At 45.2% G+C, this 20,183-nt stretch overlaps 2 protein-coding genes and 2 long non-coding RNA genes across 6 annotated transcripts in view; 1 reads left to right on the top strand and 3 right to left on the bottom strand.

The window, feature by feature from the left end:
- LOC127560958 (uncharacterized) overlaps positions 1-1,498 on the bottom strand; it is a 44,104-nt gene extending 42,606 nt beyond the window's left edge. Inside the window, exon 1 of the long non-coding RNA XR_007953438.1 lies at positions 1,291-1,498. This is a non-coding gene — a long non-coding RNA (uncharacterized LOC127560958). The remainder of the gene's footprint in view (positions 1-1,290) is intronic.
- A 39-nt stretch (positions 1,499-1,537) lies between these two features.
- On the top strand, positions 1,538-8,213 carry AP1S1 (adaptor related protein complex 1 subunit sigma 1). 2 transcript variants are annotated; one of them, XM_051995955.1, is made up of 5 exons: positions 1,538-1,652; positions 3,821-3,999; positions 4,704-4,812; positions 5,720-5,857; positions 7,370-8,213. In XM_051995955.1, the coding sequence occupies exons 1-5, from the start codon at positions 1,650-1,652 to the stop codon at positions 7,415-7,417; spliced, it is 477 nt and encodes a 158-aa protein (XP_051851915.1). In that variant the 5' UTR covers positions 1,538-1,649; the 3' UTR covers positions 7,418-8,213. The 2 variants fall into 2 exon arrangements, with proteins under 2 accessions (XP_051851915.1, XP_051851916.1); XM_051995956.1 differs by lacking the exon at positions 1,538-1,652 and adding an exon at positions 1,740-1,842.
- A 606-nt stretch (positions 8,214-8,819) lies between these two features.
- On the bottom strand, positions 8,820-16,634 carry VGF (VGF nerve growth factor inducible). Of its 2 annotated transcripts, XM_051995954.1 has the most exons (3): positions 16,536-16,634; positions 11,938-12,281; positions 8,820-11,380 (listed from the first exon to the last, which is right to left on the bottom strand). In XM_051995954.1, exon 3 carries the CDS (start codon positions 11,347-11,349, stop codon positions 9,508-9,510), a length of 1,842 nt encoding a protein of 613 aa, XP_051851914.1. In that variant the 5' UTR covers positions 11,350-11,380; positions 11,938-12,281; positions 16,536-16,634; the 3' UTR covers positions 8,820-9,507. The 2 variants fall into 2 exon arrangements, with proteins under 2 accessions (XP_051851914.1, XP_051851913.1); XM_051995953.1 differs by lacking the exon at positions 16,536-16,634 and having other exon boundaries at positions 11,938-12,399.
- Positions 16,635-16,885: 251 nt separating this feature from the next.
- Positions 16,886-19,426, bottom strand: LOC127559079 (uncharacterized). Its single transcript, XR_007953062.1, has 2 exons — positions 17,346-19,426; positions 16,886-17,199 (listed from the first exon to the last, which is right to left on the bottom strand). It is a non-coding gene; the product is annotated as an uncharacterized LOC127559079 (long non-coding RNA).
- Between the last annotated feature and the right edge of the window lie 757 nt (positions 19,427-20,183).

The following is a 20,183-nucleotide window of genomic DNA, read 5'->3' as shown; positions in this document are numbered from 1 at the left end:
TGACCTGATCGCAGAATTCAGAAAGAGGAAGAGAATAAACTGAATAGCTTTTCAATAATTATCCACTATATAAGACAATATCCCAAGCTAACTCCCTGACACAAAAATTCATCTTTCCATCATGAATTTGCAAAGGTGTTGCTATATAACCATGAGCTATGATACATCCTAACACTCAAAGTTTCAAAATTGTTATTAGTCAAAAGAACAATGGAAAGATAGACAGCAACATATTGCAAAGACAATATCAGAAGTGATATAAAGAATGGAGTCTAGGAAATAAATGTATGATCAGTAAAGATAGTGAGCCTGTGATGGAAAGACCAAGGGATAACAGATGGACAGCCCTGGATCTACATTGATATTTATCCACATAATACAAAATCTTCCAGTAAAATCCTTTGCCATGGTATGAACATGGAATTATTGAAGGCAATATCATTGGTGCACAAACTCCAATATGTCCAACAGGCTGGAAAGATTCTAACATGTCCTACAAGCTAGTAAATAATAGTCTGTCATCTGAAGACTAGTCTAAGCAAATAAAAACATGGCTAGATGTTTGACCACTTGTTGACATTTTTTTGCCCAAAGCACTTCATTACTACTAGAGTATGGAGGAAGCTATAATCTAGGTGGGTCCTATAGTATCTGTACAGATAAATTCATGGTGTTCATTGATTAGACACTTGGATGCCAGGGACTTTGCTAAGCAGTGAGAAAGACAAAAACAAAACAATCTCTGTCCGCAAGGATCTTACTTCTCCAGAAATAAATGAAAATGTTGTACTAATGGGACTTCAGAAATAGTTGTGTGACGTACAATACTGTGAAATAACTGGTAGGATCTTAGCCTTCCCAGAGACGGTAGCATCACCTCATCGATTCCACATTAAGTCCATCTTTCAATCACTACTACTCAGGACTTTGCATACAGTAAGTGCTCAGTAAGATATCTGCTGATGTGCTTCTGTTGCCTTGGATTTTCTCTCCCTCCCTCTCCTTTCTCTCTGTCTCTGTGTGTGTCTCTCTCCTCCTTCCTTCTCCCCTTTTCCCCATTCTCTCCTTCCCCTCCTCTCCCTCTGTCTCTTGTCTCTCTGAACCTATCTCCTGTCTCTCTCTCCCCCTGTCTCTCTAGTCCAAATCACTTTCTATTTTTTGCTTTTCCCCTCCATCACAACCCTCACAGCGCCTACACCCTGCCCCCCAACGCCTCCAAAGCGAAACTCTTTTCCCGCCTTCCCCCCCCCCCATCTCTCAGAAACCTGAGGCCCCGCAGTTCCCAATTACCCAATCTCTGCATTATTGCTGGCCAAAGTCTCCCAGTTGCTAGGGGCAACAGGGGGGCCGAGTACAGCAAGGCCCAGTGAAGGGTGTTGTCATGGTTTCCGCTCCTCCTCTTTCCCCTCCACCTTAGGCACCGCCCCGCCTCCGCACCCCTAGGCGCCGGCGCCTACGCAATACGCTGGGGTAGAAGCTAGGCTCCACCTGGAGGAAAGGGGGTGGGGCTGGGGTCCTGTGGCTAAGAGGGAGGGGGAGGGGGAGGGGGCGGGCACGGGGGGAGGGGGAAATAAGAAAAGGGAAAGAGAGGAAGTGGAGCTGGCCCGTACGGTGGCCGAAGAGGGACGCGCTGTGCCAGAGGCTGCAGGATGGTAGGGAGTGCGAAGCTGGGGGAGGGGAAGTGAGGGGCGTGGGCTACACCCGCTGGGACATCTTGGGGGCCAAAGCCCGTAAGGGCGGCGCACGCTTCTTCAACCCCAGAGGTGCCCTCGCCAAATCAGGCTGGCCTACAAGGGGAAGGGGGGTAGGAGAGGAGATCCAAGAAAAAGCGCCGCCGCCCAGGTGGAAACCCTCTTTTCTTACACTACCACCACCCCACCCGCCCGCCCGGTCCGTAGGGACTGCAGGGAGGGGGCGTCTGGAGCTGTGGGAGCCCTTGGATCAGCACGGGGGCGTGGGGGGAGTGTCCCCGGAATGCCTTCCAGTCGGACCGTGCGTGGGCGTGGGGTTCAGACTGGAGGCACCTAGGGACTTGGCCTGAGCTGTGGGCGCCAGTCTGTGGGGATTGGTAGAGGATAATGGTCAGTCCCGGGGGTGATAACCTCTCTCTCCCCACCCGCCTTTCTAGAGGGTGGAGAGAAAGGCATCTCGTGGAGGAAGTTTCTGGGTCTCCGGCTCTACGCCCTCGGAAACCCGGTGGTCCAACTCCCCACGACCCATCCTGCCTTCCTACCCTTCACCAAATCAGACCCTTCCCTTTCGTTCTCAGCACACAGCTCTCCCATACGCACCCAGGCTCCCTTTCACCAACACCCCTACGGTAATTTCCGGTCTTGTTACCCTCCTTTTCTGTTCAAACACCCTCACCTCAGTGCCCCTGCCCATTTCCCCACCAGCATCAAGTTCCTTTCCTCTCTCCTCCCAACCCAGCAACTCGATTTTTTCATTAAATCCCGATAGCTATTCCCACCAGTTTCTGTTCCCTAGTCTGTCGTGTAGTTTGCCTACACACATATTAATAATACATTCTCTACCATTCTCTGCCTGCTGTCCCTTTCACCCAGACCCATTTCTTTCCCGTGCAACTCCTGTATGTTCCATAGCCTACAGAGAAGAAGGAATTGACCATTCAGACAGGTGGTATCTTTGATATTGGGCTACTTGGAGTAGGAAAGACAATATCATCTTCTCTTTCTCCATTTTCCTTCTTTCATCCTCCCCAAATTTCAGTCAGTATTTGCCATCCAACCCAGAAAATTAAATATGTTTTAACCTAACATTGCTTTTTGTTTCCTAATGAAGAAATAATCCTGTTCAGGTTTCTAGGTGATTCGATTCCTGTATCTTGAATGACTTAGGGAAATCAGGAGTGGGTCTACCCAAGGGAAGATATTAGGAGTGGGAAATTATAGAGATGTATATATGTAGCTTCTCCCAGGGAAAGGGGGTTGGAGAGAAAAGGGTAAGAGAATATGTCAGTTAAATACCTGAGGGAGAGAGAGAGAGAGAGAGAGCTTTGTGAGAGAAGGGGGAAGTGTCTGAATCTAGGAGTAGGCTGGCTAGTTCTAGGAATCCCCAAACTATAAAGAACTTCACAGTGCATTTATCTAGTTCAACTCCCACCTGAAGCAACCCCTTTGGTATTGTGAATTCTAGGAACTTTGCATTGCAGTCAGAGGATCAAGGTTCATATTTCTGTTATGTTACTTGCTACCTCATTTACCTTAAGCCTTAATTTCTTTTACCTTAGGCTTCAATTTCCTTCTCTAAAAGGAGGGGTTGGATCAACTTAATTTAAAACCTGAGGTCCATGAAAAAAATTTTTTTTAATTTGATGACTGTTTCTATGTCATTGGTTTGCTTTTTAAACCAATGCTTTTTTTTTTTTTTTGTATTTAAAAATATTCTTAGAAGGGATCTTTATTCTTGCCCACAATGCCGGGGGTCCAAAAAAAGGTTTAAGAACTGCTAAACTAGATTAACTCAAAGATCCCTTTCCCATATACAGTTCATCTAGGTTATGGTATAACTTTGATTAGGGAACTATTTTCTGAAGCAGACCATTTCCTTTTTGGAAAACGCTTTGTGACTTTTTTCATTATTGAGCCAAAATCTACCTTTCTGAAACTTTCTTTCTTTGGAGAGGGTTAAGTCCTAGATACCTGCATATTGGGGGTGGGGAAAATTGGTAGGGGGAGGGGAAGAAACAGGATTTCTTGGGTTAGAAATAGGAAACTTGGAAGCTAGTACACATGGTTTCATTGCTGTGTATCAGACCTCCAAATCTGCAAACACTACTACTACCTCCACCCCACCCTAGATGCGGTTCATGCTGCTGTTCAGCCGGCAGGGGAAGCTGCGGCTGCAGAAATGGTACCTGGCTATGTCAGACAAGGAGAGGAAAAAGATGGTTCGAGAGCTTATGCAGGTCGTCCTGGCCAGAAAGCCCAAGATGTGCAGCTTCCTGGAATGGAGAGACCTCAAAGTTGTCTATAAGAGGTGATACCCAATTCTTAAAAATCTTTATTTCATCTCACATTTGCCTGGATCATGCTGAATGGGCATTTAGAGATGTTAACAGTATGGGAGAGGAGGGGCTGCTTCAGGACTAGGCCCTTATCATTAACAATGGAGAATAGGTCAGGGCTGAGAATAAAGAAGAAATGTCTCCAAATTCAATCTCCTTTCATGACCACACCCTCATTCACAAACTTTTCTCCCCTATATCTCTAAAACCTGACTTCCTACAGTATAGGGGATAGGATCCCTGATTGGCAGATTCTTCCCCCTCTTCCAGCCTTATTTAGCAGCCTCATATATATTGCCTCTAAGCCTCTATAGCACACATTCTGTTCCTCTGAGCAAGTAAGTAATTCAGTTTCTTACTAAGTCAGACATAGTTGGTCAGTGGGCAAAAAGAAAAATTTATATCATCCCATATGTCTGTTCCTAAAATCAAAGGGAGGTGTCTGGCAGAACCACTCCTCTAACATTATCTTGAGATCTGTTCTTACAGGGTACCAAATGCCCCAGGAAGAAGTGGGTAGGGTATGGAGGGAGGAAATAGATTGGGAAAGGAACTAGAATCTTGAGGATCAGATGCCTGGGACCAAAGGCTGAAACAAGTGCTTGGGACTAGAGGGTTAGAAACCCTGATTCCATTATCCTATTCCCTCAGTTGTACAATGTGTTCCTTTCTCCAGATATGCCAGCCTCTACTTCTGCTGTGCCATTGAGGGCCAGGATAATGAGCTCATCACACTGGAACTGATCCATCGATATGTGGAACTCCTGGACAAATACTTTGGCAGTGTAAGTTTCTCCCCAGCTTCACTACCTACCATCTCCCTCTGCCAAAACCAGGGAACCTTTTAGGCTTCCTCCAAGAGGATCAGAAGATGAATTAAAGGCAATAAGAACAGTAATCCTTTTTATAAAGATTTAAGCCTATTAGCCATGTCTCCTAATGAGCCTGTGGTGGAAATGGAAAAAGTAGACATTTACTTCAGTCCCCAAGGTATGGGCATTATGGGCATTAGATTTCAGAATCAGGAAAGACAGTTCAAATCTCAGATTGCAGGAGATAGTTTAATGCTACTGACATTAGTAGAAAAAGAACTGATTTGGGAGTTTGATCTAGATTTGAATGCTGTCTGTGCCATATCATGTCTCTGACCTTAGGCAAGTCAACTTGTGATTCAGTTTCCTCATCTGTTAAATGAAGAAATTAGACATGATCCTCAATATCCATTCTGGAGCCTGTGAACATCAGATAAAGGTTGAGGAGAGAAACTCAGAACTTGAAGGGGGCATAAAGAGATTAGTGATGATGGGTATGGCAAAAGTTGAGTAAAGAAAAGAAAGGAACAAGGATTGTTATGGGATGAAAAGAAGTTAGCTAAAAGAAGGAAAGGTAGGACGAGAAGTCTGGGACAGGAAGGTCATAAAGGTAAGAATATAAAGAAAGGATTTGGGAAAGGGAAACAGGTGACAACAGGATTGAAAGGATCCATTCTCTGACTCATTCCTAGGATGGTATAGTAGGGAAACTGCTGAATTTGGAATCAAAGGACATTAGATTGAATCTTAGCTCTCCTTATTGCCTTCCATTCCATGGATAAATCACTTAAATTTTGTACATCACTGTTATTCAGAAGAGATTGGATTAGATTATCTCTAAAGTACCTTCTGGCCCTAAATTTGTGTTCTTATTATTTAGGTATGTGAACTTGACATCATCTTCAATTTTGAGAAGGCTTACTTCATCTTGGATGAATTTCTAATGGGTGGTGATGTCCAGGATACTTCTAAGAAAAGTGTGCTAAAGGCTATAGAACAAGCAGATCTACTACAGGAGGTATGGAGTGGGAGCAGTGCAGATAAGAATGATGGGGTGCATTTTCTTTTCTGCACCTACCTGCCCCTGGCACTGGCCCTTTCCTGCCATTTTATGGGGATTCTCCAGGGGTTGGAAGAAAGAGAAACCACCCTGTGGTATTGATAATTACTCAGATCAACTTTATGGCCAGAACCCCAAAAGCAAGATCTTAAAAGGGATATAGAAATCCCAAATGTTTATATTTCCAATTTTTGTACCTTCTGTCCTTGAGGACTTTTGAGGAGTTAAGTGATATGAAAGGAAGAGGGAATGTGACCCTGATTCTCTCCTTTTAACTTTCTCATACATCCTCGGTGTAGCTTCTGGTCCCCAGGATGTTAAGTTTGTGAACAGTAAAGAGGGTATATAGGCTAGGGTCAAAGAAGATTAGTTATTGGTTTTTCTGTTTACTGAGGCCACCAGCCCCCTCTGTGCTACTGCCGCCCAGCCTTCTGGTGCAGGAAGATGAGTCACCAGAATCCGCAGTGATGAGCAAAGCTCACTGGGAGGGAGGGGATTGGGGAGGTGGGGGGGGAAGGGGGCGCTGCCTCAGCTCTTTGGTGGGAGGAAAGGCAAGAACTAAACTGCCTCATACAGTGAGTGTCCAGCTTCTCTATTCATTTGTCCTCTACCCAGTTCTTTTACATTCCCATTTGCCCATCATTCCCTTAAAGGGATCTGGGATCCTGGCCTGCAACATTATGAATACCCTACTAGTCTCTAACCATCTCATCTAAGCCTCCACTCTCCCCTGAAATTTGGTTCTCCTGTCACTTAGCACCTAATGCTTATGGTATCATAGACCTAAAGCCCTGGGACCTGAAAGGCCATCTAGTATAATCCCTTCATTTTACAGAGGAAGAAACTGGGCCAGAGAGCTTAAGGGGTGGGCCCAAGGTCATCCAGGTAGTAAGCAAAAGAGGCAAGAGCTGAGCACTGATCCTTGGATTCCAGGGCTAGTGTTTGTGCTATATCATTTTACTTCCCTATTATCTGTGTCACCCAGGCTTATTGTACTTAGTTTTTTTATGTTCTTGGCTTTGGGGTTTTTAGGGGGTGATGGGCACACTTCTACATAGTGTGCTGTGGGTGGGAATTAATGAGGACTGGGGAGCTTCCTTATGGGAAGCTCTTAGCTGTCCTAGTCTTGGCCTCACATTCTCTCTTTCTCTCTCTCTCTCTCTTTCTCTCTCTCTCTCTCTCTCTCTCTCTCTGTTTCTCTCTCTCTCTGTCTCTGTGTCTCTATCTCTGTCTCCATCTCTCTCTGTCTATCTCTGTTTCTGTCTCTGTCTCTCTCTTCCCTCCCTTTCTCCCTCTTTTCTTCTTTTTGATTTTCTCCCCAATTTTTGTCTCCCAATCTTTCTCCTTTTCACTGTTTTCTTTTTTTTTTTTTGTCCCTCTTTTACTCCATCTCTTGTCTCCATTCCTATTTCTATCCTCCCTTTTTTCGGTCATTCCATTGCTTCTTCATCCTATCTCTAATTTCTTTAGGAAGATGAGTCACCTCGAAGTGTCCTGGAGGAGATGGGTTTGGCATAGCTTCCCACCCCAATGGGAGATGCAAAGCAGGGTTGCCATGCCTTGGCAGGCATGGTTGGTTGCTTCAAAGTCCACACATGTTCAGATCCCCTTTCCCTGTGGAATACCCTTCCCTTGCTCTCAGTTTTCTCATGGAGAGAGCTGTGGGCTGGAATCCTTCAAACAATCCTTCTTTCTCTGACTTTTATCACTTCCTGTTCTTCACTTTTCCCAGTTGAAGTTTGAGAAATTGGATGGGTAGAGAAGGACTATGACCAAGAAGAGAGGTGTAATAATGTCTCTCTGTCTCTGTCTCACTCTCTCTCTCTTTTTCTCCCTCTTTCCCCCTCCCTCCTTTGTCCCCCCCATTCTAAGAACTTTGTTCAGTTCACCCAAATCTTATTCCATTCTCACATACACTGTAAATATATAAATATGTCAGGTTAAAGGAAAATTGTTTTCAGCCCTCCAGTTACCCAAAGAAAAATAAACATATCTCCATTTCCTCCCCCTCCCTACTCCAATCAGCCAAGTCTTCATTTTTTCCTAGGAAAAGGAATTGTTAGTATATTAAAGAGGGGTGTCTCTTTCCTTATATTTTGAACCCCTGACCCTTTTAAGGTGGGGTTTGAATTGTAGGGAAGAGCATAAGCTAACTTTTTAAATATTAGGACTGAGGGAAGGGATCCAGGAAGGCTTGGGCCTGTTGAGAATTTGGAGGAACCCCAAAAGGAGTTTAGGGGGAGGGAGGGGAAAAGGGTGTTTATCTGTCGCTGTTTTCTTTTTCTCCTGAAATAAAAGGAATATCATTTCTGGACTTTCTGCTTATGGTATAAGTAACACTTCTAAGGTTCACAAAAAGATTTTCCTCTCAAGAGAACAGTGCAAGTATAACTAAGAACTTGTCTGAGGTCATGCAGAAATTGTATGGCTTTGGAACCCTAGTCTCTAGTCCAGTTTTCTTCTTGCTGGTTTTCCTGTCCCTTCCACCAACTTCCCATTGAGGAGGAGAAAAACCTCTGGAAGGGGTTTCCTTATTTCAAGACTCTTATCTTGTAGGAAGAAAGCTAAAGTGTTCAGAGAAGGGCTTGCCGTTAGCCCAGGTTTGGATTTGTAGATGCTAAGGTCTTTCAAGAACATACTTTTTTTGCCCCCTCCCCATCACACCAGAGATTTCCCCTCCAGTCTATGAAGCCTCTGCCCTGGTGAGCATAGAAAAAGAAAATTAACTTACAACCTCCAAGAAAAGATTAAGATTAGGATGAATTAAGGTTTGATTGACCCTTGATGAAATTGCCTCCTCTGCCTCCGTAGGGTGGAAAAGAAAGAAATGCCCAATGAGAGAATAGGAAGGTAGGTGTTTGATATTTCCATATCTTTTTGAGAGGAAGTGGGTGGGGGATGGTAAATAAAAGAGAAAACGTCCTAATAAAATAGTCACTTTTATTTCTTAGCAAAACTATTTTCCCCATGAGGAGTATTTACAGCAGAGAAGGGAAGAAAGAGGTTGAGTTGTCTCAGTTTGGGCAGAGTGGATCGAGGTCCTAGGAAAACCCTGGGGTCTGGGGCGGCTGCGATTCACAGCATACACAACTGGTATTTTTTTTTTTTTTTTGCTTTTTTGCTTTTTTGTTTTTTGCTTTTTATTATTATTCACCGTTGGGAAAATTGGAAGAGGAATAGGGTGGCTTAGGGAAAGGGACCGGGGACCCGAGGGGGAGACGAGTGTAGAACTAATCTGTACAGTCCAGTTTCAGTTGCTCCTTTGATACATCACTTGTGGCTGGAGTTAAAAGGACACCGGGGAGTTTTCCATACTCTCGAGTTTGAAGACTCGTGCTCCTTTCCTTTTACGATTTCTTGGTATTTTCTCCCCCACTGTTAGCCTCATTGATTCTACTACAAGTGTGGGGTACTTGTCTCCCACCGAAGATAGTTAAAGGGAAGGGGGTATATTGGGTGAGACCAAGTTAGCTGGGACGAGGGGTGGGACTTCCCCCACCCCGCAAAAAAAGGTAGGGAACTGCATGCACAACACTAAACAGCAACATCAGAGGGAGGCTTAGGGAGGTTCGCATAGGGGAAGAGACCGTCACGTATGGAAATCGGAGTCACGGGAACAGGCTGGGGCGTCTGAGCAGCACGTGCTCAATATAATTCTCCAGCTCCTCCTCCTCCTGCTGCTGCTTCTCTTCTTCCTCTTCGCCCCGACGCCCTTGTGGGCTAAGGCCGAAGTGATACCGCGACCCCTCTGCGGGCTGTGCGTGGTAGTAGTGGTGGCGGGTTGGGGATGAGAAAGGTGGAAGGAGTGTCCGGGGTTGGATATAGTTAGGAAAAGGGTAATTGGGCTCCGGGGGCAACACCTCATCCCGATCCCAGGGCGGGATCACCTCATTCCAATCCTGCATCTCATCCTGGGCGGGGAAAGATGGGGGTGGAGGGGACTTTGGGGAGCGAAAATGAGTAGGCGCAAGGGGGCTTCGAGGGGGAGGTAGGGGCTCAGGAGGGGCATTCTTCTTCCGCTTACGTTTCTCCTCCACCTCCTCAATGATGCTGACCACGTCGTCTGCTGGCAGGTGCAGTTTAGTAGATAGCTCAATTAAGCTGTCAATTGTCTGCGGGTCCATCTCTTCCTCATCTTCTTCCCCTTCTTCTACCTGCCCCTTTCTCTTTTGACCTGGTGTCTCCTCTTGGGAGCGCTTGTCCTCAGCCCCAGCTTCCCCTTCCTCCTCCTCTGCAAATAGTAATGCATTCTGCCGCCCCCTTTCGACCTCCTCAGCCTCTGTCTCAGCGTCTTCATCTCCCTGCTCATCCTCCTCCCCACCTCGTATCTCACCCTCTTCTTCCTCCTCCTCCCTCTCCCTTTCTCTCTCCTCCTCCCCTTCCCCCTGAAGAGCGCGGTCCCCCACACCTCGCTCCAGGCCACCGCCGCCTTGCAGCAGGTACTGAAGCAGCAAATCAGAGGCAAGATCAGCCAATCTTTCCTCTTGGGCTGCCGCCTGTCGTGTAGCCTCAGCCTGCCGCCTACCTGCCTCTACCTGGGCCAGACCCCGCTGTAGGAGGCGCCCTCCACCTGGAAGCCTATTCATGGCTGCGCTTTCTGGGCGGCGCATTTTGGAGAAAGGTGCATTCTCAATCTGGCGCACCTTATAGAGAGAAGCGATATTTTCTCCCTGGCGTGTTTTTAGAACAGGCTCACTCTCACCCTGTCCCACCTCAGGAAGAGAAACACCCTCAAGCAATTGCTCCTGAAAGCGGTGAGGAAATGGGGGTGGGTGAGGGACACGCGCCTGAAACTCTCCCCAAGAAGCCCTCCATACGCGCTCAGGTCCTGGACTCTCCAGGTTGACTCGGGTTAATGTGTGGGTATGTGTCTCCGCCTCAGCTGCAGCAGCCTCTGGCTCTCGCTTAGCATTCCCTGGACTGAAAGAGCGTAATTCCTGGAGCAGGGATTCAAGTGCCTCCAGTTCCTCAGAAGGATCCGAACTCTCCGAGCTGCGCTCCTCTGAGTTACGAGAAAGCGTCGGGGGTACCCCTATTTCTGGGGCCGGGCGGCTGTGAGTCTGGCTACGCACAGTTTCTGTTAGCAAATCCTCTGCTTGCTGCTGCTGCTGCTGATGCGGCGGCCGCGGCTGCTGCAAGACCCCTGGAGCCGGGGGCGAGGCAGAATGATCCAGCGCTTGTAACAAGACCGCGGCCAGTGCCCGTGGATCTACCCCCTGGAATAGATCTTCCTCTTCCTCAGACTCATGTTTTGGGCTTCTCTGCTCCCTTGTCTCTGGATCTAGGCTTTCTCTTTCCTCTGGCTTCCTTTCTGCAGCTGACAAGTTTTCGTGTTCAGATATGGGAAACGACAGCGACTGCTCTGGGCGTCCCGGGGGCGCTGCTTGAAGACTGTCCATCAGTAGCAAGAGGCAGAAGAGGGCGGCAGCGGGCAGCTGTGGGAATCTCATGGCTGAGACTGGGAAAAGAATGATTTCCACTCTATAGAAAAGAAAAATAAAGTGGGGAAAAGGCAAGTGAAACGAGAGAAGCTGTTAAGGCTTCATTACGTCTTCTTTGCTCCTTAAATTCCCTTCGCAATCTCAAAATCTAGCGTTTGTCTAGGAGCTATCCTTGAAGTGCTATTCACTCCTATTATCTCGACTTCTCTCAAACCCAGAAGTGTCAAGACACGGATCCTGAGAGAAAATAAGGCTATTATAATCTATGGAGTCCTAAAATTGGGAGGGGAACGCCTGGCAACGCTCACGTCTGTGTTCCCCCACCTCCACCTCGCCCCCGCTCCTTCTCGGAGCTATCTTCCTGTCACCGCCCACGTTGCTTCAAGGCTGAGAAAAAAATATCTGCTCCCCACGGGACTCTCCAGATCGAGCGTAGGAGGCTCTATCTGGGAAAAGGGGGGATATCATTCTCCCTTCTATCTTCTTAAGGCCCCCTTAGCGCTACCCCTTTCCCCAAACTAGAGGAGATAGCCTTTCAGCACATAGCCAATTCTGTGGGGGGTAGGGGAGTGGACAGACTGACAGAATAGTATTTACCAGCTAGGATTCGAGGAATGGGAAGGGTCGGGATTTTGAGGTAGGAGATGCTCCGGGTTTCGATCCCTGAGCTGCGTTCGACTGTCGCCTCGGTCAGTTTCCAGCTGGTCTCTCTTCGCGCGGTCGATTCTCCGTCTCTCTCGCTAGCTTGCTCCCCCAAGCTTCAGCACGCTGGACAGCGCCCGCCCCGCCTCTTTATAAAGAGGAGCCAGTAGATCACATGGGGGGGTCTTCTCCGCCCGATTGACGTCAATGTTCATTCATGGGGAAGCGGGGTGAGTGGTGGAGGAGCCCTAATTGCGGCCGGTGATTGGAAGATTCTTCTCCTCCTCCCTATTCTGAGCCTGCGCATTGAAGAGTGAGGACTAACTGGCACTCTAGAGCCTAACGCCGGGGAAATGAATGAATGAATAAATGAAGCGAACACGGGGTTGGAGGAGGAGGGCAGTGAATGAATGAAGGAGAATGAGAAGAGAGGGAGGGAATGGGTGGATGGAAGGAAAGAGAGGGAGGGCATGGGTGGATGGAAGAAAAAAAGGAAGAAGAGAGGGAAGGAGGAAAAAGGAAGAAAGAAAAGAAGGAAGGAAGGAAAATGGGGAGGAGCAGAGGGAGTTAAATATATAAGCCCAGGGAGTGAATGTAACCCATAGTTGCCGCAAAGATCAATCTGTAGATTAAATTGGAGTAGGGTTTTAGAGCTTGACGGAAGAAGCGGAAAGTGGCTGGACACGAAATCAAGGCAGATAGAATGCTTCCTGAAAGCTCCCAGTTGTTTATGCCATACACATTATGAATGAAAGAAAGACAGATTTCTGTGCATGTGTTTGTGGATTCAAGTGCTGAGCGTGTCTGAGTGTGAATGAATGACGGTGCGTGTACTTGGGTCTATAGTTGGTGATTAGTGGGGGGGAGAGAAGGATGTGTGTGTGTGTGTGTTAGGAGAAAGGGGAAGGGGACTGAGTGGGCACATTTGAAAGAGTAGACCATGTGGTTCTATTTGTTCTTGCCAGTGGGTAGGGAAAGTGTGTCCTTTTGCCTTTTCTATTCACTATCCCCACCCCCACAGACTGCTGCCCCCATAGTCCTAGTGCCCCCGCCTCCTCTGTTCTCTTTCATCCAACCCCCATCTCCACCACCATCTCATTCCTTTCTTGCAGGAAGGAAAGGACGTTTGGAGGGCGAGTCCATAAGGGGAGGGGGTTATGAAGATAAGCTATGGAATTTAGTTCTTGCTTTTCCAAATTCTTGAAAGCAACGGTTTGATTTCAGAAAACCCCTAAGTGACAAGGACCATACCTTCCCCATTGCTTCCTTCCTTTACCCCCAAGTCCTTGTCCTGCGCCGCCAGGACAAGGGGGGCTGTCCTGGGGGGCTCAGGGCGGCTGGAGGTTCCGGCTGGAGAGGGGAGGGGGACGATGACGCACAGATTGCGCAAAGAGAATCCATCAGCAAGCCGGGTCCGGTGAAGAGAGACCGGCCGTGGGCGGAGGGGGTGGGGTGGGGTAGGGTGGGGGAACGGAAGCTGGGTATAGGGGAAGGGGGAGACGGAGGGAGATGTGCTGCGTCCACAGGAATGATGTTGAGGTAGGGTAGAGGGCGTTGTTTGGAAGGGAAAGAAGTGGGGGCTTGGACAGCAAGAGAGTGACTAGACTTACAGACACTTTATGAGATGCAGACACAGATACATATATACACAAAGCTGTGTCTCTGATTATCTCGCTCTGTTTCTGTGATTTTCGAGCTTTCCGTTTCTCTGACTCTCTCAAATATACTTTTATAGTATTTTTCTCCTTCCATTCCCATCTTCTTTCCTTATTTTTTTTAACATTATTTCACTTCCTCCCCCAGTTCTTCTGCCCCAACCCCAGCCCCCACTCCTTCACACACATACTCACGTGCTTTCTCTCCAAAGCCACCAGTGGCTTGTCAGCTCCATCAGCAGCTTTATTTTCCCAGAAAGAAATGCCCATAAAATTGGGGGGGGGGAGAGAGAGAGAGAGAGAGAGAGAGAGAGAGAGAGAGAGAGAGAGAGAGAGAGAGAGAGAGAGAGAGAGAGAGAGAGAGATGGATGAATGGGGAAGATGAGATGGAGAGTGGAAATGTGTGGAGGAATAATAGGGAGAGCTTGGAGAAGGAGTAGGAAAGATGACCCTCTATCGACTTCTAAATTTCTTCTTTCACCCCACTTTCTTCTGTCTAGGACCTCTTTGATTTGTTCTATTCTGCTCTTCTTACTGATCAGTTAATAGGTTTGATGGAGTGAGAATAAGGAGAGAGTCACATTACCTTCCTGAAGAAAATGAATCAGATATGGCAAAGACCTTTATGGAGGGGGATGGTAAATGGGTGGGGTTGGTTGGGAGAACTGAGAGAGACAGATAGACATGGACAGAAATGGAGAATGAAGAGACAGAAAGATACATTATATAAAGGAGGGGGAAAGGAGAGAGAGGAAAAATCAGTGTATTTCTGTTCTCAGTATTAGAAGGCTAGCTCGATGTTGCTGTGATTCTAGGCATATGGAGTTCTGTTTGTGGGAGTATTTCTTCAAAGCTGTGTGCATTGGTATATGCTTCCATTTCTGTATCTGTACATTCAGATGTGTGTCTGTGTTTCTAGATATCTGTATGTGTTTGAATTCTGTATCTGCTAATTTCTAGGCATCTAGGGTTTTGTATGTGTTAATGGCAATGCATGTGTTGTATATGTATAATCATTCTTCTTGCTACATGTTTTCATCCTTTGTCTACATGCCTACCCAAGGTGGATACTAAATCAATACGTGTTGAAGGAACATATGAATGAACTGAATGCCTGAGTAAATGAATGAATGCCTTCCTGGTTTTCTTATCTGTGTAGACATCTATTATGAGTATCTTTTTATATATCTTCTACTATGTCATAATCTCCCTAGGTTATTATCTCTATTTCTCTGTTCTATAAGTTTTTATACTCCTACCTTACTCCTTTTCTTGGTCCCCCTCTTCTTGCCCCACAACAAATTTGCCCTTCTTCTCTCTCTTCCTCTTTCATTCCTACCCCAACACCCAGTCCAAAGTGGTAGGGAGTTAGCAAGAATACTTTTTCATGCTGGAAAATGAGGGCTCTGGGTGGTAAGGTTGGGGAGGGGGGAGAATTGGGACTAAAAGGGTCTACTTTATTATTTTTTCTCTGTGATAAGTAACTGGAGTGGAGGTGGAAAGGAAGGAGGCTGGAGGAAATACACCCTTTCTTGTCTCTTAAGACAAATATCTCTGTCCCTATCAGTTCCCTTTTAATTTAGTTTCTCTCGCCCGGCTCCACCTGGTGCCCTTCACACCTTGATTGTCTTTAACAATCATTGGAGGAGGAATAGGTTGGGATCAAAATGAGATGGGGCAAGCCCTGGGGATGTGGGAGGTGGGTCAGGGAAAAGACACAGGAATAGAAAGCTAAAGAAAGACAGGGAAAAAGAGACTGAGGTAGAGAGATATTTGGGGGTATAGATGTAGTCTTTCTCTGTGTAATAGTCTCTATTTTTTTTTAACTTCCTCTGAGTCTCATTCTCTCTATAGAAAGGTAGAAGGATAGGGTAGGGCTTTAGAGGTAGAATAGCCAGAATATGACAAAAGCTTGAGAGTGGAAAGACCAATGAATTCCTAAACTGTGTCCTTGGTTTAGGAGAAGGGGGGTTTCGGTCCAGTGACTCCATATCCCCTTCCCTTCCCTCCCGCCCTCCCCCAATCGGTGACTCACCTCTGCAGCCTCTCAGTGCGTCAGCAAGGGGTGGGGGGTGGGGGACGGGGGGGGGGGGCGGGGGGTGCTGCTGAGGGGGAAGAAATAGGGGTCTGGACTTCAGAAAGAATATTTAGAAGGGTGATGCAGGGCACTCCGAAAATCCCACCATTGCCCTATCGGCATCCCAATCCCCAACCCAATAAGGGGTGGGGGTCTTGAAAAGACTTGGGAAGAGGTTGGGGAAACCCTAAGACAACAGAAGCATAAGATAAGCTTCTGGATTTAGTGACCTGTCTTCTTAGTCCCCATCTTTGGGGTCTTAGCTACCAATGGAGGGGGAGGGGAGTCCTGAGAGACTAGGGAGGGCGAGACCGACGCAGAGATGAGTCACCAAGAATGGGAATGAAAAAGACAGAGATACAGAGAGATACAGAGACAGAGACATGCAAAGAGACAGCTCAGAGAGACCTCTAGAAAGCACATATAAATACCCCTACTGAAAGGTAGGAGCAAACTGAGGGGGGACCCAAGAATTTGTGCATCCTTAATTTTCTAGCCCCCCCCCATTTCCATTTTCCCCTCCTCCTTCCTTTTTTCTTCCCTTCTCCTCTTTCCCTCTCCCCCTCCCTGTCCCTCACCATCTCTCTCTCTCTCTCTCTCTCTCTCTCTCTCTCTCTCTCTCTCTCTCTCTCTCTCTCTCTCTCTCCCTCTCTCTCTCTCTCTCTCTCTCTCTCACACACACACACAGAAGAAGACAGTAGAACACACTTATATACTAGAACACTACACATACACTCATATACATGTAAGTATAGATATATGTACATATAACACATAAAATATGCACCTAAAGTCACACAGACACACCCATATATACGTACAGTTTCATTCGGAATCTGACAGTTTCCTAGACTCTGAGTCACACATATATAGTCTCATGCACTCTCACAGGGCCATGCTGAGGGTGTGGCTAGTGTGGCTAAGACAGAGCCAACTTAACCCTTGTGACCAGAGTTTCTTCACCCAACATGGGGCTGGGGGGAGGAGGGAGGGAGCTGAAGAGGGGGACACCCAAAAACGTGGAGTGGAAGACATTGGAAAGGAGGAGTCAATACGTTATGGTTTCTTATTTCCCGGAATACAGGCTCAGGGACACAGAAAGACCATTCACACACACACACACACACACACACACACACACACACACACACACATTTCAAGAAAACATGTATTCAAATAAAAACATTTATTAAATACCGTCTCCCATCACAGTCTCAAATACACCCACACAGATGTACATAGTCCTATACGCATGCACACACTCATGCAAAGAGGCACAAAGACATAAACATATAGACACATTCATAAAGACATCACCTCTTTTACTTCCATCTAATCCTTCTTCATGTGTTTTGGACGCCCCCGTGTGCTCTTTTCAGGTATTGCAGCTTACGCCTCTTGAGTTTTGACCTTTAGTCATGTTCTAGCTTTAGAGTTGAAGCAGGCAGGGAAGTGAGATTTTAGTTCCTAGAAAGAAGAAGGGAACTAGAGAGGAAGATTTAAATGTGTCCCTCAGTTCTTTAAAAGAAAACAGGGATCCAGCCCAAAAAAGTCCAAAAAAAAAGGAATCTTTAGAAGGAGGCTTAATTCCCCCACCTCCCTTTCAGAAATGCCACAGAATGGAATTGTACCTTCAAATCTTGGCCACTTGAGCCTGAAAAGGAAAGGGTGATGCAACAGAAATACCCCTTTTTCCATTTCTCATAAACACAGCACCAAGAATTTGGAAGGAAAATCTAGTCCTCCACCAACTAGGAGGGAAGAGAAAAAATTGAATAAAAAAGTCAAACTGTTTGCTCATTTCTCCCCTCTCCACCCTAAAAGCTAATATTATCACAAACAAACAAAAAAAAAAAAAACCAACCTCTCTAATCTCTATCTTGCCTCAGTGTCTTCGGCTTTATACCTCCATGTCCTTCAATTTATTTCTCTCTACTTCATCATGTAGCATTCTCAAAGTCTAGTTTGAATTTACTAGTAGCTTAGAGCTCTCTTTCTCTTACCCTTTTCCACCCTCTTCATTAGTCTCAAATCTTTTTAATCCCATCCCACAGTTCACTCCCTTAGGGTTACCTTTGGGCTCCACCTCTTGACTTTACCTTATTGAAACAAATTACAGGTTCTCATTGTTCTCATTCTCCACTGTCCCACCTTAGTATTGTTCTCAGCCTCCTAGATTTAGTAGATCCCACCCTCATGAGCCCACCTCACTCCTGTTCTTTGTCCTTGCTTAGGCACTTGAGGAAGCAGCAACTGAATAGGGTATGGAAGCAGTTGTAGTTGTCCCAAGAGATAGTATCTTTTAATAGGTGAGGACTCTTGTTAGGTGGCCACCACAAAGTCCAAAGGCTCTGTTTCTGCCTCAGGCCTGAAACCTGACCTTGGAGTAAACCTCCCACCTCAACTACTCCTCCTCTGGGCACCCATCCATTTCTGCCTCTTGTTCTATCCTTGAGCTTTTTTTCTTTCCTTTAAAAAAAATTATTCATTTTAAACATAAATACAAGACGATAAAAGGGGGGAAAAAGGGACAATAAGAAAAGATTCAATGCAAAACGATCAACTTCCACTTCAAGAAAAGCTAAATAATAAATACTACACATTGTTTTCAAAACTACCTAGCTTTTCTTTTTCTTTTTTACTTCTTTGTAGGTTTTCTTTTGTTCTCTGCTATATACTTTTTACTTTAATTTTTGCTTCTCCTCAACCCCAACCCCATCATCTTAAAGAAGTTTTGTTTTAATTTTCTGCATTCCTTTTACTCTTAGCTAGACTGGTTTTATTTATATAAGAAATTTTCAATTTAAAATAATTGAAATTATCCATTTCATGCCTCAACAGTGCTCTCACTTTATAATATAATTTAAAGTTTGATACTGCTAAATCTCCTTCTTTTACATCTCTTTTCCCCGGGTTTCTTTGAAATTCCTGACATTTGTACTTTGTTATCATTTTTTCTAACTCAATAAGATAATTTCTTAGTAATTTAATTGGAATGGCATTGAATAAATAGATTAGTTTGGTAGCACTGTCATTTTTTTCAAATTTTATTGACTTCACCTAACCATGAACAATAAACACTGCTCCAATTATTTAAGTCTGATTTTATTTGTATAAAGTGTTTTATGTTTATGTTCATATAGCTCCTGTGTCTGTTTTGGCAGGTATGCTCTCAGATGTTTTATACTGTCAAATTATTTTAAGAGGTCTAAAACAATATTATTGAATAACATTGGTCACATATAGTGTAGTTTCCCTATTTTCTTTTTTGATTATATCTATTTTAACTTTGAGATTATTATTACTACCCTCTGCTTTTTTAATATAACATAAATTCTACTCCTTTATTTTATCTGTGTATATCTCTCATTTTTATTGTGTTTCTTGAAAGCAACATATTGTTGAATTAAAAATATTGATCTATTTCCATTTTATGAGTAAATTCATTTCATCCACATCCTGTTATAATTACTTGTGTATTTCCCTCCTTCGTATTTTTCCTAATTATCCTTCTTATTTCTTTTTATTTACCCTATTCCTTCTCACTCCTCTTTTTGTGCCACAATTCCCTTTTATTGTGCTTAGGATGATTTGATAATTCTTATTGAAAAAGGAGTAGTTTTTTTAGTTCAACTATCTTTTATTAAATATGAACCCAGATCATTTTCAAAAACCATAGCAGTTATCTATGGTTAGATTCTTTCTCCTTTGCTAATTCATTTTTCCTTTTGTTTAACAACTATTAATATAAACAAGTTTTAGTCTCAATTTGGGTCCTTCTTACTGTTCTGAGATCTGCCCTGGAGCCCAATCTTGGACTCTCCTCTCCACCACTAAGCTATGGCTAGGAAACCCAGCCAAGCTGTCCTGCAAAAGCTCTTGCTCCCTGGGTCTCTTCAGTGGTTGCATACCTACAGTTGTCCTTACTGACTTAGAACTGAAACAAAGACTTTCTCTCCTGCTAGTCCCCACACAGAGCGGGACCTGTCCCTTTGCACTCCTTCTTTTTCACACTCCTTCTCCTCAACCGTCATAGCACAGGACCAGTCTGATCAGTATAGCTGTACTTGGCACTCCTAGATAGTGAAAGGTCTTTCAATCTTCTCCTACTTAGCCTTCAAACCCCCATACAATTCATAAGGTGAAAGTTCCTGAAACTGAGACTGTGTCCCAACTCAAAAATCCACAGGGCTTGTTTTTTGGTTTCTCAGAATTTGCCTGTAGATGTTTGCACTTCACTGAGGCTGAACCTCTGACCCTAGAAGTCTGGTCTTTCCTCTAGTCTTCTCAATATATCTTAGGAGGACAACTGTTTTATCCCAACTTCTATTTATTTCTGCTTCTCAGTGTTCCCTCTGAAGCAATATTCTGTCTTTTTGTGGAGGAAATTTGCAGAGGTGAAAAGTTGTTTGCTCTTGTTTTTCTAACCTACTCTGCCATCTTCTCTCCCTGAGTTTCTAACTTAATGG

Source organism: Antechinus flavipes, chromosome 4 (assembly GCF_016432865.1).
Source record: "Antechinus flavipes isolate AdamAnt ecotype Samford, QLD, Australia chromosome 4, AdamAnt_v2, whole genome shotgun sequence".
Lineage (NCBI taxonomy): Eukaryota > Metazoa > Chordata > Mammalia > Dasyuromorphia > Dasyuridae > Antechinus > Antechinus flavipes.
Note: the sequence above shows the minus strand (reverse complement) of the source record. Positions and strands in the feature narration are given on the sequence as shown.